This window comes from Columba livia, chromosome 3, assembly GCF_036013475.1.
Source record: "Columba livia isolate bColLiv1 breed racing homer chromosome 3, bColLiv1.pat.W.v2, whole genome shotgun sequence".
Classification (NCBI taxonomy): Eukaryota; Metazoa; Chordata; class Aves; order Columbiformes; family Columbidae; genus Columba; species Columba livia.
In genome coordinates this window covers 863,635-888,516 of record NC_088604.1, presented here as the reverse complement: position 1 = coordinate 888,516, position 24,882 = coordinate 863,635, and the positions used below count along the sequence as shown (strand labels likewise).

The following is a 24,882-nucleotide window of genomic DNA, read 5'->3' as shown; positions in this document are numbered from 1 at the left end:
GGGACTGTCCCTGTCCGCCCGGGATCCGCAGAGGCCTTGTGGCACAGCCGAGAGACCCCAGGGGCTCCCAGGATCCCCCAGCACACCCAGTGCCCCCTGGGGTGTGGGGACCAGCGCAGCCCAGGGCCCCTCAGGAGCCCCTGCACCCCCCCGCCCTCCCCCGCGCGCATCTGCACCCCACAGACCCCCAAACCCCACCTGCACCCCATCCCCACCCCACAGACCCCTGCACCCATGTGTGTAGTTGTGTGTGTGCAACCTGCACGGGTGCCGGTGGCCGTGCAGCCGTGTGGTGGCAGGGCCAGCTCCATGTCTCCACGTGTGCCACTGCGTCCCCGTGTCCCCACACATCCGAGTGTCCCCACATCATGCCTGTGGATGCTCCCAGCAGCCTCCTGCTCCCTCCTTGTCCCCAGTGCCGCAGCCACGAGGGCCCAGCCTGGACGCGGGACGGTGCCAGACCCCGGCAGGGTTGGGGTGCAGGTGCAGGAGGTGGGGACAACGCAGAGTGCGCTGTGTGCCCTACCCCAACCCAGCCCCCCCAGCCCCCCAAAGCAGGCGCCGAGGCCGGGCGCTGTGAGAACTGTCTTTAATGAGCAAACAGAAACGTACTGCAGGTTCCTAAAACGGCCAATACGCAACTACCCGGGAGCGGGCAGGACCCCCGGCCCGGGGCTGCGCCCACCCGGCCCCCCCGCACACCTACAGGGACCATCTAGGGGAAAAGTGCACAAGGAACAACTCACATCTGACACCACCCCGGGGACAGCTGGGGAGGGGGAGCGGGGCCGGGGCGCCCGCCGGATAGCACCAGTGCATGGCCCCGGGGATACGGGGACCCTGCTCCACCGGGGCCACATGCACCGGGACCCACAACCCACCGGCCCCCACCACCCGTGCTTGGGAGCAGCCCTGGCACCCCCGGGGTCCGCGGCAGCCCCCGGCACGACGCGCGACAGGGCGGCCGTGGTGCACGGAGGGAGGAGGACGTGTGCGCAGACACCTGCTGCGGAGCTCCGTGTGCGCTGCGAGCGCCTTGCTGAGCCCGCGCACCGTGTGACACGTGTGCGCACGCACATGCAGCGGTGAGGGGCCTGCCGGCACTCTGCACGGAGGAATGCACACGTGTGTGCCGATAAATTGCACAGAGCGTTGCACATGTGTGTGCAGGCATGTGCCAACACGTTGGACAGAGAGATGCATGCGTGTGCACGCGTGTGCCGGTGCTTTGCACAGAGGGATGCACGTGTGTGCTGGCGCTTTGCACAGAGGGTTGCACGTGTGTGTGCACACGTGTGCCGAGACTTTGCACAGAGCATTGCATATGTGTATGCATGCATGTGCCAGCACTTTGCACAGAGGGATGCACGTGTGTGCTGGCGCTTTGCACGGAGGGTTGCACATGTGTGTGCATGCATGTGCTGGCACTTTGCACACAGGGTTGCGCCTGTGTGTGCACACACGGCAGCTGTGGCACCATGCTGGTGCGGGTGTGTAGGTGCCGTAACGCCGCTCACTGCCGGGGTGTGGGACGGGCTCACACGTCCCGCGTGGGGCTGGGGCCGGGGTGGGTGAAGGGGTGGGGGCCAGCAGGGGTGCAGGGATGGGGGGGCAGCCCGGGGGTGGGAAGGGCAGAAGGGGGTGGGGGTCCCTGCTTCTCCCCTAACGCTAGTGACACAAACCACTTCAGAGTATTTCCACGTGATGCACAAACAAGTCAAAAATTCACTGATCCAAACCCAACGTGCAAACAGAAAAGGGCCGGGGCAGGCCCCCCCGCTGCCCCGTCCCCTCCCGCCGGCCAGGCCGCGGTCCTGGCCCCCGCTCGTGGCTGCCGCCGGACGCTGCCGGCACGGCCCCGCGGGCAGGCCGGGGATGGGCAGGGCCCCCCGGTGCCAGGGGAGCCCCCCCAGAGCCGGGGTCCCGGGGGGAGCAGCGTGGGGCCAGCGCCTGGTCCTCAGTTGGGAGACAGGTCCCCAGCTCTACCAAATGCCACTCGACCGGCCTCCGGGGGGAGCGAGAATCCGGGCCGAAGCTCGCTTTGGAACGTGGTCATCGATCTGAGAACCTGCCGGACAGACGGACAGACAGGAGTCAGGGACACTAGTGCTGGGGCAAGAGCCCGATGGGCACCCCCGTATCCTCGGCCCTGCCACCGGCACCACAGGGACAGCAGATCCTCCATGTCCCCCAGCACCCCCAGCCCTGCCACCAGCACTGTGGGGACAGTGCTCTGTGTCCCCCTGGCACCCCCAGACCTGCCACCAGCACTGTGGGGACAGTGGGTGCTCTGTGTCCCCCTGGCACCCCCAGACCTGCCACCAGCACTGTGGGGACAGTGGGTGCTCTGTGTCCCCCTGGCACCCCCAGACCTGCCACCTGCACCACAGGGACAGCAGGTCCCTCCATGTCCCCCAGCACCCCCAGTCCTGCCGTCAGCACTGTGGGGACAGTGCTCTGTGTCCCCCTGGCACCCCCAGCCCTGCCACCGGGCACCGCAGGTCAGTGGGTGCTCCGTGTCACAGAATCGCAGAATGTCCTGAGCTGGAAGGCACCCACAGCACCATCGAGTGCAACTGCTGTCCCTGCACAGGACACCCCACAGTTCACACCCTGTGTCCCCGCGCACCCCCACAGCCCCGGCTGTGCCGGACACAGCGGTGAGCACCGGATCACCGGCGCCTCAGGCAGCACTGGCCATGCTGGCACCGACGCTCGTGACCCCCCCCAGGCCCCGGCGTCCTATCCAGGGGGTCACAGCGGCCCCAGCCCGTGGCTGCCAGCCCGGCACAGCCAGCACCAAACCAGCAGCGTGCCGCAGCCAGGGGAGCAGGACGCAACTCGGTCCTGCCCGGCGCAGGGCAGCGCCGTGGCGGCTGCGGGATGGGATGGCACACGCCAGCCGGAGCCGCTGAGATGCTTCCAGCCCTCCAGTCCCACTGCTGGGGACAAAGGGCCAAACACAACGCGCACCAGCTCGGTCCTGACCCGGCTCCCCCGCAGGCGCAGCCACGCGACGGACGGTGCACGGAGGGACGGGCGAGGGCTGGAGGGGCCGCGGGTCTGGGGAGGGGGTTGTGCCCTACGCTGCTGTGGGAGCACCGGGGCGGTGCAGCCCCCTGTCCGGGAGATGGGGATGGCACCTCAGGGTGGCACCTCAGGGTGGCAAGTGACCGGCTGATGCCAGAGAGCCACCAGGTATGGGGCTGCCAGTGAGCCCCAGGGGGGCTGCCGGGACCCCCGCTCTTACCGGACAGGCTGAAGCTGGACTCGTGGAGGTCCCTCATGCCCCCGTGTCGCGTGGCGGGGCGGGTGGGCGTATCAGCCAGGGGCGTCCCCGTCTCTTTTTTCCCGGCATGCACAACCACGGCCACGTCCCCCAGGTACGGGGTGCGATCCACACCCCGCAGCTTCAAACTCTGCCGGGAGGGAAAGAAAAAGCAGAGAGAGCATCAGCGGGGGGCGGGGGCATGGGGGGAAGCACGGGGGTGCCCCACGGTGTGAGTGGGGTTAGGGGCACAACTGCCTTACAGCGGGGTGCAATCAGCCGGGTGCGGGGGAGAGGAAGGGGCGGGGGATGCTGTGGCTGGGGAGGGGGCTGCAACTGGGGAAGAGGCAGCAACTGGGGACAAGAGGCAAGGAGCGGGATGCTGGAGGTGGCAGCACAGGGCAGTGCCAGGGCAGGGGCTGGGGGAGGCGGGTGACCCGGCGGCGCAGCCCCACAATCCCCACGGCGATGCCAAACCGGCCCCATCACAGCGAGGCAGCAGCGAGTGCCCGGCACCACCCATGCAGGCAGGCGCTGCCCCACGCAGGAGCCTGCCCCACGCAGGACCCTGCCCCACGCCCCACGGCGCTGCCCCCGGCCACACGTGGCTCCAGCCCGGCACTGGACATCGGCTCCCGGCTCCCCAGGACTTTGCTGAGACCCCCCAGCCATCCCTTCCCTCACCACATCAGCACCGCGTCGAGCCCCCCAGCACGTCTCCCACGTCCAGGCAGAGACTGGTGAAAGGCAGGGGGCACGGGGGTCCCCGGTGCTGGGGTCTGCCAGAGCTCCCAGGTGTGACGCCGGGACAGCTCCGAGGACCCACAAGGATGGAGGGGGACGCGGGGTGGTGGCCGCACCCCCTGCCCGCAGAGGGTCAGAGATGGGGTGCAGGGCCAGCGCTGTGGGGTGGGTCACCAGGAGGGACAGGGAGAGGAGAGGGGCTTATGCAGCGCCAGCGAGCGCAGGCAAGACCTGCCCCCCATCCCATGGGACGCGTGCCCCGGGACAGCCCAGCCATGGGTGCCTGTGCCCTGGTGAGCGTGGGTCACTGAGGGACCACCTCGGGGGGCTGCAGAGGGGACACCCCGACCCAGCAAAGGGCAGAGGGCCCAGGACAGCGGGGCTCAGGGAGCCCCGACGCTCAGCACACACCTCGCGCCTCTGTCAGGACAACCGCCAGCCCCAGCAACACGTGGGGTGACTGTCCCCAGAGCCTCTGCACCGCCAGCACGCAGGCAATGGCAGCAGCTGAGGGGGCTCCTCCACTGCACCCCCTCTCACAGGGACCCCACAGCCCGCGGCGCGGATGTCCCCGCTCGCCCCGGTCAGGCACTGCCACTGCCGGCCCCCTGTCCCCAGAACAAGGCACGCTGTGCTCCCGCCACGCCACGCGCCAGGGTGACACCGACCACGGCACAGTGTGGCACCAGGCTGGCACAGCACTGTGTGGCACAGACCCATCCTCCTGGCACCGGCAGCACCGACCCACGCCACCAGGACCACCACGGCTGCCACCTCCTTCACCCCCCCCGGCAGCCTGGAGCCAGGCATGGCACAGCCCTGCCCCACGCCACAGCACAACCCTGCCCCACGCCGCGGCACAGCCCTGCCCCACGCCGCGGCACAGCCCTGCCCCACGCTGCGGCACCCTCCTACCTTCTCCCGCTGCACCAGCTTCTTGTAGACGGAGTCTGGGAAGGAGCGGAGGGGGCAGAACTTGCCGGTGCCCTCGGCGCACATGAAGACGCCGTTCTCATAGACCACTCGCCCGCGGCTGATGGTGACCAGGGGCACCCCGTGGCACCGCATGTTCTCGTACAGGTTGATGTCCCCGCCCTGCACCTGGGTGCTGGCTGAGATGGTCCTGGGTGGGGGGACGGGACGGTGAGAGGGCGTCCAGTGGCACGGGGAGGCCCCTCCCTGGCACCCCCCTGCCGGCTGCACCTACTTGGTGGCCTCGGGGTCCCAGACCACGACGTCGGCGTCGGCCCCGGGGATGATCCGGCCCTTGCGGGGGTACAGGTTGTGGATCTTGGCGGCGTTGGAGCTGGTCACGGCCACGAAGCGGTTCTCATCCATCTTGCCCCCAACCTGTGCCGGAGTGGGGGGTGAGGATGTGCCAGGCCCCACTGTGCCCCAGCGCTGCCCACCTGCCTGTGCCCCATCCCTCATACCCACCCCAAAACCCCCGAACGCCTTGGGGCTGCTGCTGGTGCCGTGTCCCTTGCTGGGACGCACTGGATTACACTGGGGAGCACCTCACCCCCCACGCCAGAGGGCAAAACCCCATGGGATGTCCTGTGGAAAAGGTCCCCTCGCCCCAAAGCTGGGGCCAGCTCAGCCCCCACCGGACCCACTGCTGAGCCCCTGAGAGCCAGGGGGCAGCTCCACCACAGCCCCATCGCAACCCCAGCCCAGCCCAGCCCACCCGGGGTGCCTGGCGCAGGGGGAGCGGGGCCGCGTACCACGCCTCGCTCCCAGATGATGTTCATGCGGTCCTGCACCCCGCTCACGCCGTGGGGGATCTTGGTAAAGTCCTCCTTGCCCATGGCCTTCTGCTTGGTGCTGAAGGGCCGGTGGTCAGAGGCCACGATGTTCAGTGTGTCGCTGCGGGAGGACGGGGCGATGCTGCTGACGGCACCGCCGGGGCGGCTCGGCCACAGCCGGCGGGGAGCGCGGTGCTCGGGGAGCGCGGTGCCCAGGGAGTGGGTTCCCAGGAAATGGGGTACCCATGCAGTGGGGGGAACAGGGAACAGGGTGCTCAAGGAATGGGGCGTCCATGCAGTGGGAGGAACAGGGTGCCCAAGGAATGGGGCGTCCATGCAGTGGCATACCCAGGGAGCTCAGCACCCAGCAGCCTGGGTGCTCAGTGAGTGCTTGGGAGATGCAGCACCCACAAAGCCAGGCCATGAGGGAGAATAGTGTTTGAGAAGCACCCAGCATCCCAAATGCAAGGTGCCAGGGATACGGGGTGCTCAGGGGCGAGCCTGAGGAGTGGAGTGCTGCAAGGATGGGGTGTCTGCAGGACGCAGCAGCGGGGAGCGGGGTGCCTGGGGAGCAGGGTGCCTGGGGAGCAGGGTGCCGGCACACGCGGTGCTGAGGTGATGGAGCAGCCGGACTGCACGGCACCGGGGAGCAGGATGCCCAGACATGCCGGACACCAGGGGTGCCCAGTGAGCACCGTGCCCTGGGACACAGCATGGGCGGCAGCTGGGGAGGGGTGCGGGGCAGCATGGCCCCCGGGGGTGCCTCACTTGGCGAGCAGGCTCATGAGGTAGGCGGAGGTGTTGGTGTCCAGGCGCAGCGGCGGCACGGTGACGTAGGCGGCGGCGTGGAACCAGTCCTGGTGGTAGTAGTGCAGCCCGGTGAGCGTGGCGTGCGCCGTGGTCGTCTCCGCGTACACCACCTTCCCTGCCGGGGCGGAGGAACACGCGTGGGGCTGGGGGCAGTGGGGCAGGCGTGCACGGGCAAGCGTGCAAGGGGGGCGTGTGAGCTCTGCCCGTGGCAGTGTCTGTGCAGGCAGAGTGTGCCCGTGTCTGGGCCTGACGCCGTGTCCACGCGTGTGCTCGCACCTGTGTTACGTGTCTGTGCAAGCGGAGCCACGTGTGCACCTGTGTCCAAGGGCACACCTGCGCACCCACACACCTGCTCTGTGTTCGCGTGGCTGTTCCTGCCTGTGTCCCTGTCCATGCAAGAGCCCATGTGTCCGCAGCCCCGTGTCATGCACGTCCACACCTCTGCATGTGACACGTCCCCGCATGTGCCCTTGTCCCTGCCCCTGCAGCCTGTGACCTCCACACACAGAATGTCAGGGGTTGAAGGGACCTGGAAAGCTCATGCAGTGCAATCCCCCCATGGAGCAGGAACACCCAGATGAGGTTACACAGGAAGGTGTCCAGGCGGGTTGGAATGTCTGCACAGAAGGAGACTCCACAACCCCCTGGGCAGCCTGGGCCAGGCTCTGCCACCCTCACCCCAACAAGTTGCTTCTCCTCTTGCAGTGGAACCTCCTGTGTTCCAGTTTGCACCCATTGCCCCTTGTCCTGTCACTGGTTGTCACCAGAAGAGCCTGGCTCCATCCTCCTGACACTGCCCCTTTCCATCTTGATCCCCAGGAATGAGTCCCCCCTCAGTCTCCTCTTGTCCAGCTCCAGAGCCCCAGCTCCCTCAGCCTTTCCCAGCGCCCACATTCACCCAGCGTGTGTCCCATGGCTGTGTCCATGTCCACACAGGTGCCATGTGCCCACACGTGTCCATGTCGGTGTGTGCCTGTGTCCCTGTCCACACCCCGTGTCTGTGACCCCACACGTGCTCACACCTGCGCACTCCTCCATGGGTGCATCTGCCCATGTCACTGCGTGTCCACGCATGTCCCTGCATCCCACGGGCCCATGTCCAGCCCAGAGGGATCACATCCTGCCCTTGGATGGGGCCGCTCTCAGGGGTGACCATCCGAACCCCCTACCTTGCATCTTGGCAGCGGCGATGACGTCCCCCGCAGACATGCTGGAGACGTTCACCAGGTAGACGGGGCAGTGGGTCTGTGGAGAGGGGGGTCAGTGACACCACCCTGTGGCGCCCCGGCTCCATGGGGGGTCCCCGCGCCCCAACAGGGGCGCGGGGACCCCCCATGGAACCGGGGCGCCGACCCCCAGATGCAGCAACCGGTGACCACTCACCCTGTTGGCGATGGTGATGACACGGTGCGTGGCCTCAGCCTCCAGCTGCGGAGAGAAGGGCAGTGAGACGTGTGGCACGGCACAGCACGACACCGCGGCTCAGGCACGGTGTGGGGTCAGGCCCGGTGGCACCAATGGGTGTGGGGACGGGTGCACGAACATGGGTGTTGGCGCACAGACCGGTGTGCCGGTGGTGCAGGGGTGGGTGTGCAAATGGTTGTGCGGATCACAGGATCACAGTATCCCAGTATGTTTGGGATTGGAAGGGACCTCAAAAGATCATCCAGTCCAATCCCCCTGCTGGAGCAGGAACGCCCAGGTGAGGTCGCACAGGAACATGGTACAGGATGGTACAGGATGGTACATAGATGGGTGCACAGATGGGTGCACAGATGGCACAGAGGGGTGCAGGGATGGCACAGAGGGGTGCAGGGATGGCACAGAGGGGTGCAGGGATGGGTGAACGGATGGAACAGACGAGTGCAGGGATGGGTGCAGGGATGGGTGCAGGGATGGGTGCACGGATGGGCGCACAAGTGGTGCCAGCCAAGAGGATGCCCTGCAGCATCCCAGCCACATCCTGGGCCACCGCCTGTGTGACAACTCGGGGACACCTACAGTCACCTACCTCTTCAGGCCGGCTGATCTCGATGCCCTCCGGCCCCGTGATGCCCAGATCCAGCGCCTCCTTCGCTCCCTGGGGAACGGGGGGGTGTCAGGATGGGGACAACACAGGGGGTCTGCCCCATCGCTCTGCCCGTGGGCACCCCGTCCCCAGCGCTCACCTCGGCCACCAGCTCGCCGTTCTCGGCGTGGACGCGGGCGATGGCCCCGATGTCGCGGCAGGCCCTGAAGACCTGGTAGAGCTCGCTGTCCCGCAGCATGTACAGGTCCTTGTAGGTCATGAACATCTGAAAGGAGTTCACCCCCTTCTCCCGCACCAGCGTCTCCATCTCCGCCTTCACCTGCACCAGGACAGGGGGGTCAGCATGGTGGGGGGACACGGTGGTTTTGGGGTGCACAGGCAGCCATGGGACATGCTCCCTGCCCCACCGGGCAGGTGTGGGGTGAGGTGCCCCCTGACATGGGGCAGGGACCAACACTTCAGCCTTGGGGGTGCGAGATGCAGGATTTGCGCACATGCCCCAGGGTGACCTGGGGAGGGACAGATGCTGGCAAGGGGGGGTGGGGGGATTTTGCTCGCCATGCCGTGCCATGATCTGGTGCTGGGCTGCACCCTGGGGCACCTGCTTCATCCCCTGCTCTGCCTGGGGGGCTCTGCCGGGCCAGGGGGTGCTCAGGGCCGGGGTCTCCTGCAGCACAGCCGGGAGCTGTGCAGCTCGAGTGGGGCCAGATCCTGCTGCGACAGCTTTGGTGGCAATCGCAGGGGCTGAGCGTGCTGTGGGACGGGGTCTGGGCACCGAGCAGGGGTCAGTGCCCATGGCCACAGGGGCTGTGCTGGAGCACTGTGTCCCCCCACACTGCAGCAGCACCTTCTCCACCCCGGCGAGGGGCTCAGCCCTGCCGGGACCCCCCGCCCGCTGAGCCGGGATCAGGGCAGCTCAAAAGGCAGCCGGGGGGCTCAGCCCACCCCAACAAGCAGCTAATGGGATCAGCGGGACGGGAATTATCCCCGGCCGCAGCAGCTGCTCCCGGGCACTCGCGGTGCTGGGGTTGGAGCTGCGCTGTGCCAGCGCTGCGCTGTGCCAGAGCCGTGCCGTGCCAGACTCACCTTGGGCGCCCACCAAGTGATGCCCATGTGCAGGGCGTAGTCGCAGCAGACCTTGGGGTCGGCCAGGCTGCGGCACTTCTCGTAGGCGTCCAGCAGCGAGGTCTCCTTGTCGGGCAGGACGTGGCCGATGATCATCGTCGTCCCTCCCACCAGAGCTGCCTGCGGGTGATGGGGACAGTGGCATTGGGGACAGCGGGATTTGCCTGGCTGGGAATGGCCCCTGGTTCTGCGGTGCTGCCTGTGCCATGGGACGGCAGCAAACCTGCCACTCGGGGCACGGCATTGCCCACAGGCAGGGGGGCCCTGGGCTGGGCCCTGTTGCAGGCAGGGATCCCCCCACATCACCCTGGGGTACACCTGCCCCCTGCAGCGCCCTGGCCCTGCCCGCAGCTGCCTGGCTGCAGCAGCACATCTGGGCACACATCTGGAGAGCCCTATCCTGCCCCCCTGCACCAACCCCTGGGTTTGGGGTGCCAGGGGGACACCCTGCCTGGGCACCACACACCCCCCAGCTGCATCCTCAGTGTGGGGCCCCACCCGGGATGGGGGTGCCCAGCCCAAGCAGCACAGGGGCCGCAGGGAGAGCCCCCCCCGCTGTGGCACGCGTGGGCAGCAGGGCAGGCGCCAGCGCAGCCGGCGGTGTCCCCAGCTCACCCGGCCTGGCTAATCCCCAAAGCTCCTTTACCAATTGGTCCTTGCAGGCTGGCGCAGGCTGATGGTGCCGGCGTGGTGCTGCCACACAGCCCGGTGGGACAGGGATGGGGTGCAGGCATGGCACGGGGCACCTGCAGTCACTGCACCGTCCCCCTGCCTTGCGGCACATCGCCGGGCCGCTCGCTGTGCCGTGGCATGGGGCTGCCCCGGCCCCTGAGCCCTTTGCCGCAGCAGCCGCGGCAGAGCCGAGCCCCTGCTCGTGGGCTCCCCGGGGCCAGGCACAGCCAGCACCAGCACAATGGCTGCTCTGTGCAGCAGGATGGAGACAGCCGGCCCCGGCGCTGCCCGCGACAAGCTTGCACCAGCCCCTCAACATGCCCGGGCAGCGGCACCCGGTGCACGGCACCGCTGGCCCGCGGCAGGACCCTGCAGCACAGGGAGAGCCCCGAGCCGGGCTGGCACCGCGGAGCATCCCACGGCAGCCTCGCTGCTGGCGCTGCCCTGGCTGGAGCTGGACGGCAGGGTCTGTGGGCACCCAGGGGTCCCCGGGCACCCAGGGGACCCCGCACGGGACAGCACCTTTGCTGCGGGTGGGGGGTGCACCCACCCCCCCGCTCACCCTCCCGGGGCCAGCAGTGAGCGCGGCTGGGTGGGAAGCCGGGCTCCCGGCAGCTGGGGGCTCACCGCCAGAAAGTGGCATCTGTCCCTCACTGCATCAGCTCACAGTGGGCACCGCCAGGGGCACGCAGGGAGCTGGGGGGCTCTGTGCTGGCACAGAGTGCCGTGGCACACAGCGAGGGGACCTGATGGATGGGGACATGGGGACAGCAATGCCAGGCTGCCGTGGAGCCGGTGCAGCCTGCCCACACCGAGCGGCTGCAGCCACCAAGCGCTCCTGCCTGGCCGGCGTCCCCATCGGCTGCGGATGCTCCATGCGGCACTCGCCGGCACCCCAGGGGCCGGGAGCTGGGAGCAAACCCACCCCCCAGGGCTCGGGGCGCAGGCAGAGCCGGGAGTGCCGAGGGGACCATGCCAGGCGGTACCTTGGTGCCGTGGTAGAAGTCATCCACGCAGGTGGCGTTCATGAAGGTCTGGTGGAAGTGGGTGCTGGTGTCGATGCCACCGGGGATGACGAGCTTGCCGGTGGCGTCGATGACCTTGGCCCCGCCGGGGATCATGAGCTCACGGCCCACTTGCTGGATGATGCCGTTCTCGATGTAGACGTCGGCCTCCAGCGTGCAGTCATCGTTCACCACCTTCCCCCCCTTGATGAGGATCCGCATGGTGGCCGCGTTGGCCAGCATGGTGCTGCAAGGGCAGGTGTCAGCGCCGGGGCGGCTGCGGGCAGCCCCCTGGGGCCGTGGGGGCTTCACCCCCATCGCCCACCCTGGGGGCGGCACAGCTCCACCGCCACGTCTCAGCCTGGGGACCTGGCGCAGGCAGCGCCCCGGCTACGCACCCGCCATGCCCGTCCCCGCCCTGTGCCATGTCAACACTGGATTATCCCGGGAAATCCGCAGAGGGGGGGCTGCCCTGCCGAGCCCCTGCTCTGGTGACACGAGCTGCGCGCCGCACAGCACTGCCCGCCCCCAGCCCTGGCACCCGCGGCCCCGGCACCCGCGGCCCCGGCACCTGCGGCTGGCCACAGAGTGGGGCTGCCAGCCCCCCAGCCCAGCCCCACGTGCTGCCCCACCTCGCCGTGGCAGGGACACCGGGTGAGGGAGGGGGCCGAGCCCCGGCTGCTGGTGCCGCATGTGCCAAGGGGACACTGCCCGGGCTTCTCCCTGGGGTGCGAGCACTCCTATTCGGGACAGACCGCCAGCCTCTGCCCCACGGCCCCACACGGTGCCAGCTCTGCCGGAGCCCCCCGCACTGCACCTGCGCCGCCTTCGCCCCCCGGCAGTGAGGGGCGTCCCCAGACACGATCTATAATTCATTTGGTAGATGAAGGTCAAACGCGATCGACCTGTCTGAGCACGGCCGGCACGTGCCGGCGCCCCGGGAGCATGTCCCCCCGTGCGGGGGCTGGGACCCGCCGGGACCTGCCGCGGCTCGTGTGGGTGCTGGGGCCAGGGCACCGCTCCAAAGGGACCGGCCCCAGCACATGCCAGCGATTCTCAGCCACCCAGCAAAACGCCAGCTCGGCAGCAAATGGCTTCCCCGGACCTGGCAGGAGCCGCGGCAGCTGAGCTGGGCCTGGCCAGCAGCTGAGCATCCCCGGCACCGCAGCCACGAGCAGCTGCCCATGCCGGTGAGCGGACATGCCCACCGCAGGGCCACCACCGCGCCACAGGGCACGGGAGCGCCTCCCAGCTCCTGTCCCGGGGCTCCACGCTGGCAGTGCCAGTCCTGCCATGGTGCCAGCCTGCGCATTGTCCCCTGCTCTCCCCCGGCACAGGAACACGGCAAGCACCTGCCAGGGGTCCCCGCCGGCAGCCCCCGCTGTGGGACACGCTCCTCGGGAAGGCGGCCCCCGCCCTGCCAGGGATGCCAGTGCCATGCACAGCTGCGCCGGCTGCCGAAGGACGGCCAAGTAAAAGAGATCCCAGAGGGGTTGCGGTGGGATGGCAGCAGCCTTCCTGCCAGCAGCAGCTCCTTAGGCGGCGTGCCAGGCTGCCGCGGCGTGCTGGGCACCGGCACCTCTGGTCTGCCCATCCCCGCCCCCCTGTCCCCGAGGAGGACGCTGTCCCATGCACGGGCTGCGCTGGGGCACCCAGCCCCACGGCTGCGCTGCCGGGACATGGGGAGCAGCCCCAGACCTGCCGAGCCCCCACGTCCCAGCAGCCGGGATGGGGCGAGGTGTCGGGACAGAGACCGGCCGTGGCGGGTGAGGGACCACAGGAGATGTGGTGGTGCCCACTGCCCCCCCAGCCCCAGCACCCAGGCAGGGCTGTGCTGGGCAGGACGGTGCTTGCGCAGCGCAGGAAAGGGGGTGCGGCAGGGAGGTGGTGTGTGACACCCCGAGATGAAAGCGGGTTGCCGTGACGGACGGATCTGGAGCACGGCAGCGCACGGGGAGGCAGCCCGTGCCGGCTGCCAGCGGTGCCGCATCACCCCCCCGCCATGTGGTGCGGGCAGGGCCCCCTGGCACAGCCACATCCCAGCCTGGCCTGCCCCGCTCCCCACAGCAGCTTGGGGAGGGGGTGACCGTCCCCCAGAGCCACTGTGCCTCCACCGTGCCCGGTGCTGCACAGATGGGGATGGGACTTGACCCACCATGGGGTCCCACTCAGCCCAGCCCCTGGGGGCTGCGCAGGCAGGACCGCACTGCCGGACACGGCCCGGCGGGCAGCTGGATCCCAGAGCTCGGCACAGGCAGGCAGGTGGGCTCAGCGGCCCCACAGCCCCGGCCCCACGGGTCTGGTGGGGAGAGGGAGGCTGTCATGGGCGGCAGAGCGTGGTGGGCAGGCAAGGCACGGGCTGAGGGGACAGAGCATCGCTCAGGGACACAGGTGAGGGCGAGCCCAGCGTGGGCTGGACACAATGCACAGACAAGGGCTGGCAGCTCCACACGCTGCCCGCAGCCTTGGCCACCACGGAGCCGCCCACGCCGCTGCCACCACACTGCCACCACACTGCCACCGCCTTACTGCGCTGTACCCCCCTGTCCCCTCCTTGGGGCCCCAGTCACCCCCAGCATTGTGCCCCCAGGAGTGGGCATCGCTGCTCCCGCCTCCTGCACTGGCAGCCGCCACTCCATCCATCGTGCTGGTCCCTGTGCCCAGCTCAGGCTGCCACCACGGACCGCCCGGCCCGCCAGTCCCTACAGTCCCCCCCCAGCTCACATCAAGCAGCCCCGAGGGCTCTGCCCCGCTGTTCCCCAGCCTGCGCTGCAGCGCCAGCACGGCACAGCCGCTCCTGGAAACACCCGGGCTCTTGCCCGTGCCCTGGCGAGCCGCTGCGGCGCGGTGGCACAGCCGGCACCAGCGGCTGCTTGCTGAGATGGAAGGCAGGAGGTTTCTGCAAGACAACAGGTTCCCCAGGCGGGGCAGAAACACAGCGTCAGCACTGGGGGCCCACGAGCATCCTTGGGGACCCCCCACCTGATCCCACCACCACAGCCAGCACCCCTGCTCCACACGCCCCCAGCTCGGCCATCCTTGGGCGCTCCCGGTAGCCTGGGAGGTGAGGGGCTGCAGCGGTGCTTCCCGGCATACAAAGCAGCGCGGCCATCTCGGGGGGCTTGTGGCCCCCCCCAGCGCCCACCGGCTGCTCGCTGGCCCTGAGCCGCAGGGGCTGGTGGGGCGGGAGCACAGGCACAGCTGTGACCCCGGCAGGACAAAGAGACCCCTGCCTTGAGGGGCTGCTGGGGGGCACCTGTTGGGGCTGGGGCAGCCGCCGGGCCCAGCCTTTGTGCCGGGACGGTGGGGCTGCGGCACGGCCGCACACAGAGCTGCATTGTGCGGCGAGGCGAGGCCAAGGGCTGCTCCCGCGCCCGGCCTGCCGCAGCCCCTCTGCTGCCCCCCGCTTTTGTCTGCACTGGTGAGAACCCCGGCACCCCCCCTGACCCGCACCCCCCCGCCAGCACCCCTGCCCCCCTGCGCCATGGCAGAGACCCTCCTTTGTCAGCTGCTGGGCTCTGTCACCGTCCCCTCCTGGGCAGCACCAGCCCTACCAGTGACACCAAACCACGACCACCGCCTGTCCCCAGCCGGCAGTGGCAGCTGGGTGGGCATCACCTCCCACCTGGGCATCACCTGGAGGGGTCCTGGGGTCCACGACCACCATGTCCCCCCAGCCCTGCCCTTCCCTGGCTCCACTGCAGACACAGCTAGGCCAGGAGCCACTGACCCGCTCCGGTGCTGCATGAGGGGCCTGGGCTGCCCAGCCCCGCTGCCGGGGTCCTACCCACCGTCCCCCAAGCCGGGATGACCACAGGTGCTGGGGTGACCGAGCCACCACCCTCAGAGGACAAGGGACACCCGGGATGCCCCACGGCGATGGAGGGACCATGATCCACGGCTGAAGGCCAGCGATGCTCCGGCAGAGCTGGACGCCCATGCTGAGGCCAGAATGCTGTGGGTGTGTGAACAGCCGGTCCTCGTCCCCACGGGCACCTTGGCACAGCACGCTCCACGGCACACTGCACACCACGGCACAGCCACACCCGAGTGAGCGCGGGACACGGTGCCGCAGCACAGGGTGCCGGCTGCCCGGTGGGACCCCCCGCCTATTCGCAGGGTCCTCCTTGCGCCCCAGGTGCTGACACCAGGATGGGCAGCGGGTGCAGCACGGCCAGCACTGCGGCACCGAACCGGGGCCCTGCCAGCCCTCGCGGGGGGGCCCGGCCGGGGCTGCGGGGGGTCCCCGGGCAGAGACCGGAGCTGTTGGGGGGGTCCCCGGGCTGCCCGGCCCGGCGCAGGGTGCTGGGCAGGGCGCAGCCCCGGGCAAGGTGCGGGGGCGGCGTGGCGAGGGGCGGCCCGGGGCGGGGGTGCGGCGGGGCCCCGGTGCCCGGCTCGGGGGGGCGCGGCTGGGTCCAGGCCCCGCCAGCCCCGGGGCGGCCCTGCAGACAAAGCCCCGGTGCCGCCCAGCACAAAGGATGCTCCGAGCCGGGGCGGGGCCGCCCGGGAGCCCCCGCGGAACAATGAGCCGGGCCCGCCGGGACCCCCGCCCGCCCCCGCCCCCCCCGCGCACCGGCCGCCCCGGGGTGGCCGCTCCTCCGCGCACCTGCTGCTCCGCGCCCGGTCGCGACACGGCGCCGACGGGGGAACCGGGCCCACTCGCGCGAGGTGGACCCGTCGCCACACCCCGCCGAAAAGAGCCCCTCGCGCTGCCGCGACACAACCGCCCTGTCGCGACAGGTGACTGGCCGTACGCGGGCGGGGGTCACACGCACCCTCCCTGCCCCGCGACGCGCCCCGTCTGTGCGTGTGTGTGGGGCAGAGCTCCCCCCGCCTGCCAGGACACCCTCGCCTGCCGCGATACACGCACCTGTCGCAATCGTCTCGCCCGTCGCGATACGGCCGCGACAAACCAAGTCCCGCCAGTGCGGGAACGTGCGGTAACAGCCCAACCCAGCCCGTTCCCGCCGGTACCTCCCGCTGCGCTCCCGCTCCGGCTGCGCCCGCCGCGCTCCCGTCCGCGATCGCCTCTCACCCAAACCTGCGCGGCGGGGGCGGGGCCTGACCGCGGCCTCCGCCAATCTCCGCCCGCTCTCCCCGACGGGGGCGGGGCCAGGCCCCCAGCAGGGTGGGCTGCGCGGGGCCTGACTGACAGGCGGAGGGGCGGGGCCGGCGCCCAGGGCCCCGCCCAGCGCCGCCACCTGCTCGAGTGGTTGCCATGGTGACTGGACCCTGCACAAAGGCGCGCGGGGGTGGCCCCGAGTAACCCCGACCCCTGTGACCCCCCCATGACCCCCGCATGGGCACCCCCATGGGCCCCCCAGCACCTCCCCACGGGGCCCCCAAGCCCCCTCGGGCCCCACTATGGACTCCCCCTCCATGGTCCCCCTCGACAGCCCCGTTTTCCCGTGGGTTACCATCCCATGACACCCCCCATGGCACCCCCACAGCACATCGCTCCCCCATGGCCATCCGTGGCATCCTCATAAGGGCCTCTCAGCAGCACCCAGTAACACCCAGTACAGCCCAGTAACACCCAGCACTGCCCACCGGTGCCCAGTAACACCCAGTAATACCCAGCGCCCAGTACAGCCCAGTAACAGCCAGTAACACCCAGAGCCCAGTACAGCCCAGTAACACTCAGCACTGCCCAGCAGTGCCCAGTACAGCCCAGTAACACCCAGTAACACCCAGAGCCCAGTACAGCCCAGTAATAGCCAGTAACACCCAGAGCCCAGTACAGCCCAGCAGTGCCCAGTAACACCCAGTGGTCAGTACAACCAATAGTGCCCCACTAAGCCCAGCAGCACCCCATAACACCCAGTAGCGCCCAGTACAGCCCAGTAGTGCCCAGTAACACCCAGTAATGCCCAGTAGTGTCCCAGACCATTCCGCAACCCCGGTTACACCCCACAGCCCCAGCACAGCCCATCTCAGCCACCCAGGCTCCCAGCCTGTGGGGATGGGACACTGGAGAACACGGTGGCACTGTCCCCCCAACCCATCCCATCCCCTGCACACAGCCTGGGGTCTGGTGGCACCAGGCACCCCCTGTGCAGAACACGGCACTTGGTGTCCAGCGATGCATGGGGTGGGGATGTGGGGCAGGGTTAGGGGTGCTGCTGCTCCATCCCATCCCATCCCATTGCATCCCATCCCCATCCCATCCCCATTCCCATCCCCATCCCCATCCCATCCCATCCCCATCGCATCCCATCCCCATCCCCACCGCACCCCATCCCATCCCCATCCCATCCCCATCCCCATCCCCATCCCATCCCATCCCCATCGCATCCCATCCCCATCCCCACCGCACCCCATCCCATCCCATCCCATCCCCATCCCCATCCCCATCCCCATCCCATCCCCATCCCATCCCCATCCCATCCCCATCCCCATCCCCATCCCCATCCCATCCCCATCCCATCCCCATCCCATCCCATCCCATCCCCATCGCATCCCATCCCCATCCCCATCCCCATCGCACCCCATCCCATCCCATTGCATCCCATCCCCATCCCCATCCCCATCCCCATCCCCATCCCATCCCCATCCCATCCCATCCCCATCGCATCCCATCCCCATCCCATTGCATCCCATCCCCATCCCATCCCCATCCCCATCGCATCCCATCCCCATCCCATTGCATCCCATCCCATTCCATCCCCATCCCATCCCCATCCCATCCCCATCCCCATCCCCATCCCATCCCCATCCCCATCCCATCCCATCCCATCCCATCCCATCCCATCCCCATCCCATCCCATCCCATCCCCATCCCTTCCCATCCCATCCCATCCCATCCCATCCCATCCCATCCCATCCCATCCCCATCCCCATCCCTTCCCCATCCCATCCCCATCACATCCCTTCCCCATCCCATCCCATCCCATCCCATCCCATCCCATCCCATCCCCATCCCTTCCCCATCCCATCCCCATTGCATCCCTTCCCCATCCCATCCCCATCCCATCCCATCCCATCCCATCCCCATCCCATCCCATCCCATCCCATCCCCTTCCCCACCCCAGCTGTGCTGTCCCACCCTCAGGGACACCCCGGCTCCCCTCACCCTTTTCTCCTCCAGCTGAACCAGCCCCAGTCCCAGCTCAGGGTGCTCAGAGCCCCGTCCAGCCTGGCCTGGGATGTCTCCAGGGATGGTTCAGCCACCACCTCTCTGGCCAACCTGGGCCAGGTTCTCACCACCCTCAGCACAAACAATTTCTGCATCATGTCCGGCCTGAATCTCCCTCCTTTAGTTTAAAACCATCACCCCTTGTCCTGTCACAACAGGCCTTGCAAAAAAGTCTGTCCCCATCTTTCTTATCGGCCCCTTTTAAGCACTGAAAGGCCGCACTAAGGTGTCCCCGGAGCTTCTCTTCTCCAGCTGAACACCCCAACTCTCTCACCTGTCCCCAGCAGAGCTGTTCCAGCCTCGGGTCATTCCTGGGGCTGCTCTGGCCCCTCTCCAGCAGCTCCATGTGTGTCCTGTGCTGAGGACCCAGAGCTGGACCAGCACTGCAGGGGGGTCTCACCTGTTGGGGTCTCACCAGCACCTTGGCAGCCCCTGGGTGCAGCCCCAGGTGGGTTGGGGTGTCTCAGAAGAGCCCCAGTTTGGTTCTCCTCCTTTTCAGGCAGTTTTCCTTCTCCAGCCCCATCTCCAGGCAGTTGTCACCTGTCCCTGCCCACCCAGGCACCCTCACCCCCCCAGCCCCTCTCCTGGACTCCATCCCACGAGGGGTCCCCTGGGTCACATCCAGATCCCATCACCCCGGGGTCTGGCATAGGGACTGGGGTGCTCCAGGAGTCTCAGCCCTCACCCAGCACTGCCTGGCTGGAGGGGAAACTGAGGCAGGAGCTGCACAGGGCATTTTGTGGGGGGGGAAGAAATGGGGCAGAAATGTGCGGTCCCACTTTATTGGGGGCTCTGCACCCTCACACCCCACTGTTGCATGAGCAAAGCCCCCGTGCCCCAAACTGGGAGCTGAGCTCAGCCAGCGGCCACCCCACAGCTGGGACTGGGACCCCAGTGTCCACTGGGACCCCAGCATTGTCAGCATCCCACCCCTGCCAGAGCCCCACCGCTTGCTGGGACCCCATTGAGACCCCAGCATCACCAGCATCCCTCCCCTGCCAGAGCCCCACCGCTTGCTGGGACCCCATTGAGACCCCACTGGGACCCCATTGAGACCCCAGCATCACCAGCATCCCTCCCCCTGCCAGAGCCCCACCGCTTGCTGGGACCCCATTGAGACCCCACTGGGACCCCATTGAGACCCCAGCATCACCAGCATCCCACCCCCTGCCAGAGCCCCAGTGCTTGCTGGGACCCCATTGAGACCCCAGCACCTGTGCTGGGACCCCTCTGCCCACCAGACCCCACAACCCATTGGCACCCCATCATTGCCGGGACCCCTCACACTGCTGAGAACCCACCATCACCAAGAACCCGCCACTCAGCAGGTTCCACCGCTTGCTGGGACCCCATTGAGACCCCATTGAGACCCCACTGAGACTCCAGCACCTGTGCTGGGACCCCTCTGCCCACCAGACCCCACCACCCCTTGGCACCCCATCATCACTGGGACCCCTCAAACTGCTGGGAACCCACCCCCGCCAGGCCCACGCCACCCAGGGGGTCCCCATGTCCCCCAGCCCGGGTGGAGCGGACACAGAGCACAGAACCACGGCAGCTTTTTTCCTCTTTTTTTTTCTTTTTTCCTTTTTTTTTTGCACAAAAACAGTACATTTATTCAAGTGTTCTCCAGCACAAGTACATTAGAAAGGAGCTCGTCTGTATTATATTCTTCTGGGCACCAAAGAAAAATAAAAAGGAGGATGGGATGGAAGCGGAACGGACAGACTTTCTACATCTGCTGCACGCATTGACCTTTAATTAGTTCAGAACAGCTATGTCACGAGCAATACTTACACAGATACGACAGAGTGCCGGGCAAGCCCGCGGGCCAGAACCATACGGTGAAATGCACAGTATTCAGCGGCAATAAATAGAGAAGCGACCCTAAAAAAACAAACCAACAGAAAAACGAAAGGAACGAACCGAGAGAAAAGTAGAAAATCAAGAGGGAGGTTTGGGGGGCAGCTGGGGGCGCTGGGCCGGGCGGCGGGGCCGGCGCTGCCGGGAATGTGGCGGTGGGGCGCGGGCTGAGCCAAATCAAGGAGAGGAGGGTACCGAACTCTACGCGCTTATTCCTCGGTATGAGTACATGATTCCCCACAAATAGTTAAGCGTCAGCTACTTCAATGTCTAGGCTAAAACACATGAAATCTCTCGTTTAGTTTTCAAGTACAAAGTTAAAATGCCTTTTTTGTGGTTTTTTTATGTTTTTTTTTTTCCTTTTTTTTTTTTAATAATAATATATAAGAGTAAAATAATAGTGCTCTTTGAAACTCCACTACAAGAAAACAAAACAAACAGTCATTGTCCAGACAGCAGACTTAATTTAACAATATATATTTTTAATAAAATGTTTTAGCACCGTGTTTGTCACCCACTCCCTCGGCGGATCTAAGGAATTCAGGCTGGGTTTGTTTCGGCTTTACCGTTTCGTGTAGGGCTGTGCAACAAAACTCGTCTGTTTTAAGAAAAGATGTGAGTCGGGTACGTTAAAAACTGAACTCTTTCCCCACGGTCCCCCCCAGCGCCGGCGGCCGCCGCGGAGCTGCCAAGGCGGCCCCGGCACCGCCGAGCCGAGCCCGGCGCCTTCCAGTTGTGCCGGGACAGGAACCGGCGTCGCGCCGGCACTGGCTCCGGCGCCGCTCCGGCCGTCCCGACCGCGGGTGCAGGAGCCGCCAAGGACGTGCCGACGTCGCACCGTGCGGCGCCCGGCTTGCCAAAAGTGCCGCAGGGCCGAGAGGGGCCCGGAGAAGCGCTGCGGGGCTGTGCCGGGCTGGCACGGTGCGGCGCGGCCGTGCGGGACCTGCAAACGCTGTGGCAGGACCGCGCCGGGCAGGGGTGCAGCCGGTGCCGCGGGGCCGTGCGGGACCCGCAGCCAGGGCTGCGCCAGGGTCGCTGCCACGGTGCGCGGCGCTTGCAAACGGTGCTGCGGGACCGCGCAGCACCAGCACCCAGCGCCGCGGGACCGCGGAGCGTTTGCACCTGGCCTTGCAGGGCCATGTGGGACCTGCAAACGCCGCTGCAGGGCTGCTCAGGACCTGCAAACGCCGCTGCAGGGCCGCTCAGGATTTGCACCCAGCGCCACAGGGCCAGTAGCGACCTGCAAACGCCGCTGCAGGTCCGTGCAGGATCTGCAACCGCTGCTGCAGGGCTGCTCAGGACCTGCCAACGCCCCTGCAGGGCCACGCAGGATTTGCAGCCAGTGCTGCAGGGCTGCGCAACACTTGCACCCGGCACTGCAGGGCCATGCAGCGCTTGCAAACGGTGCTGCAGGATTGTGCAGCACTAGCACCCAGTGCTGCAGGGCCGTGCAGCATCTACACCTGGTGCTGCAGACCATGCAGGACCAGCACCCAGCACTGCAGAGCCACGCGAGACTCGCTCTCGGTGCTGCAGCACCACGCAGCCAGCGCTGCCAGGCTGTGCCGGTCTCGCACGTGGTGCTGCAGGGACGGGCAGCACCTGCAGCCGGAGCTGCAGGGCCATGCAGGACTTGCATGCAATGCTGGAGGCCCTGCTAACAGGGGCCACATGATGTCTGCACCTGGCGCTGTGAGCCATGCAGGACCCGCAGACCGCACTGCAGGGCCCTGCAGAACACACAGCCGGTGCCGCGGGGCTGGGCAGAACCTGCACCCACCACTGCAGGACCCGCACCATCACTGCAGGACCTGCACCCATCACTGCAGGATCCGCACCGTCACTGCAGGACCCGCACCCATCACTGCAGGGCCACTTAACACTTACACCCGGTGCCGTGGCCACGCAGGACCTGCCAACAGGGTGGCAGAGCCGTGCCAGGCCCACACCTGGCGCTGCCACAGCTGCTCTGTGCCAGACTCGCCCCAGTGCCATGGGGCAGCGCAGGATCCGGCACCGGGACGAACCGGAGCCCACAGGCACGGCCCAGCACCGCGTTCTGCCTCACCTGCCTGACCGTGGCAGAGCTGGGCCCCGCGATGCCACCACCGCACAGCCCAGCTCCCCGCACCGCACACACCGACAGAGGGGCCCCTGGTAGCACCAGGCACGGTGGGGAGGTGGGGGGCCCTGGGGCCGCCCCCCGCTCGCCCCCGCCGCCATCAGTCCCAGCACCTCTCAGCACCCCGGGGCCGCCGCACGGCTCGCTGCCAAATAGCCAGCACCCCGCACCGAGCGGCCGGCGGCCCCGGCACCTTTCACAGTTAGAGAAGAGACGGCGAGGGGGCAGGATCCGGCCCCCTGCGCCGTAGCACCAGTCCCTGGCCACACCGGAGCCGCTCCAGCACCGCGCAATGTGCCGCGCTGAGCCAGACCCACCGGCCTCCAGTGGCACCACGGCTGCCGGACAAGTAGCACCATCCACAGCAACGCCAGCACCTGCCTGCACGCACCACGGCTCCCTCCGCACCGCCAATGCCATCGCGGCTCCCGGCTCCTGTGGCCGTGGCTGCCGGCCCTCAGCACCAACACCAACACCGCTGCCTCCACAGCACCCCGGCCTCCACCGCGCTCCTCACGGGCACCCAGCACCCAGAAAGGGGGTTTGGGGCCACCCCCAGCACAGGGCACTGACAGGACACACATCGCTCCAAACCCACACTCAGGCAGAGGAGCGATGCCACGAGTCCCCGGCACACGAGACAACACCACGAGCGGCACCGCGGTCCCACCCGGGCTCACCGGGCATCGCCCTCCTGCCGATGTAGCACCAGGGCCTGGGGACCTGCAGCCGTCCCCGTCCCACGCCAGCAGCGCCCAGCCGCGCTCCGGCACCGCTCCGTCCCGCGCCCGCGGCACCGCCACGGCTTTTGGCAAGAGCCCGATTCACAGCACCCGCGCCCCGCGCCGCCCCGGCAGGAGCACCCGCCGCCGGGTCGGGGGGGACACAACCAGCACCGGCCCGGCCGGGGACGCCGCGTACGCAGAAGAGCACCAATACGCTTGTGCGCGGCGCGGGCGGGCGGCAGCGCGGGCAGGGCGGCGCCGCCGAGGGAGGCGCTTCCTTTTAGGACAGAAAAAGGTTATTGCATGACTCGGGATGGAGACGCTTCCCGCCCGGCCGCCGCCCCGGCCCTGCGCGCTCGGAAAGGCCCGGCACGTAAGGCAACGTGGAAGCTGATGTCTGACTCACCCCGCTGTTTAAAAGCACCATTATGAAGTCAGGTTGTACAGTAGTAACAGTACCTTTTATATATATATATATCTATATCTCATATCTATCATATATATATAAACTGTAAACAAGAGGTAACAGCGGCTTCTAGAATTTGCTTTCTTCAAGGTTTCCCGTGTGGTAGGCACCCAAAATACTGTAGAAAAGGTGTGTGTTGTGGTGTGTGTGTTCTCGGCTTCCCTGCCAGTCGGGTTGGCTCCAGGTCACCAGTGCCGGTGCTGGTGGAGCAGAGCGAGGCTCAGTTGCTGGGTGCGCCGGGCCGGGCGCCGGAGCGAGCGGGTTCCCTCGGGTTCCCCTTGGCCGCGGCCATCCCGGCTGGGCTTTGCCGCTGCTGTTTCCCCTCCTCCGAGAGCGGAGCTGGCGACTGGCGTCTCGTCTCGCCCGCTGCTCCGAGAAGCAGAAACCAAACCAACAGAAAAACCCAGCCAGAAAAGAGCGGAAAATTAAAAGGTTACCCCCCAAAATAAAGGTTTTGGTTGTTTGTTTTGCTTTTTTCTTTTTTTTTTTTTTCTTTCTTTCTTTCTTTCTTTTTTGTTGTTGTCGTTGTTGTTTTCGTTGGTGGTTTTTTTTGTTGCTTTTGTTTTTAAACAGGCTAAAAGCTGAACATTGGGAATTCAGGAGAGGACACCGAACCCTTTCGCTCGGGGAGACGTGTGCCGGGTTCCCGTTGGGCCACGAAATCCCGTGTCTCTTCTGGGTGCTGACTCTTCTCTCATTCCGTGTTGTCACTTCTCTTGGCGTGGATGGTTTTGTTTCTGACTCGCTCCGTGTCACCAGTTCCTGTCCCGTCTCTCTTAAACGCAGGCGAAGTATTCCTTCAGGGGAGCGAAGAGGTGGCGGATCACCGGCACGCTCCAGGATCTGCCGAGCAGTCTCTGCCGGGCCAGGCGGCTCATGTTGGACACGTCCGTGTAATGCACCGGGAAGCCAAAGACCCTGGGGACACGGGGAGGGGACGGGCAGCGGGTCAGGGGGTGGCGGCCACGGGGGACGCGGTGCTGCGGGCCCCCCCGGCGCGCGGCGAGCCCCCGGTACCTCTCCATCTCCGTGCACCACAGGATGTCCTCCTTCTCGTTCATGAAGACGGGGAAGTGCTGGTCCTTGCCCTGCTTGATGGAGTTGGAGCGGGTGGTGATAGTTCGCACTTTGCTGAACTGCAAGAGGCAACGGCTCGTCATGCCGGGGGGAACGG

General features: G+C 67.3%; 2 protein-coding genes across 8 annotated transcripts in view; both read right to left on the bottom strand.

Annotated features, from left to right (window-relative positions):
* Positions 1-572: 572 nt before the first annotated feature.
* DPYSL5 (dihydropyrimidinase like 5) lies at positions 573-16,528 on the bottom strand. Of its 3 annotated transcripts, none has more exons than XM_065055435.1 (13): positions 16,372-16,528; positions 11,380-11,644; positions 9,683-9,841; positions 8,736-8,915; positions 8,579-8,647; positions 7,951-7,995; positions 7,737-7,812; positions 6,526-6,682; positions 5,737-5,878; positions 5,220-5,362; positions 4,928-5,135; positions 3,251-3,419; positions 573-2,068 (listed from the first exon to the last, which is right to left on the bottom strand). In XM_065055435.1, the coding sequence occupies exons 2-13, from the start codon at positions 11,638-11,640 to the stop codon at positions 1,983-1,985; spliced, it is 1,695 nt and encodes a 564-aa protein (XP_064911507.1). In that variant the 5' UTR covers positions 11,641-11,644; positions 16,372-16,528; the 3' UTR covers positions 573-1,982. The 3 variants fall into 3 exon arrangements, with proteins under 3 accessions (XP_064911507.1, XP_064911508.1, XP_064911509.1); XM_065055436.1 differs by having other exon boundaries at positions 16,268-16,444; XM_065055437.1 differs by lacking the exon at positions 3,251-3,419.
* Positions 16,529-20,088: 3,560 nt separating this feature from the next.
* The window catches only part of DNMT3A (DNA methyltransferase 3 alpha), a 45,117-nt gene continuing 40,323 nt past the window's right edge, over positions 20,089-24,882 (bottom strand). For all 5 annotated transcript variants that reach the window (XM_065055409.1, XM_065055412.1, XM_065055407.1 and 2 more), the window contains 2 exons: positions 24,726-24,844; positions 20,089-24,626 (listed from right to left, as the gene is read on the bottom strand). In XM_065055409.1, coding sequence (XP_064911481.1) covers positions 24,485-24,626; positions 24,726-24,844 — 261 coding nt within the window. In that variant the 3' untranslated portion in view covers positions 20,089-24,484. The remainder of the gene's footprint in view (positions 24,627-24,725; positions 24,845-24,882) is intronic.

Bases quoted from the DNA above. Each gene is read 5' to 3' on its own strand.
- DPYSL5 (XM_065055435.1), bottom strand. From the start codon at position 11,640: ATGCTGGCCAACGCGGCCACCATGCGGATCCTCATCAAGGGGGGGAAG. The intron at 8,648-8,735 runs GTGAGCGCTGGG...CCCGTTCCCCAG, and splicing joins ACGGCGAGCTGGTGGCCGAG to GGAGCGAAGGAGGCGCTGGA. The intron at 6,683-7,736 runs GTAGGGGGTTCG...CCGCCCCGGCAG, and splicing joins CGCCGCTGCCAAGATGCAAG to GGAAGGTGGTGTACGCGGAG.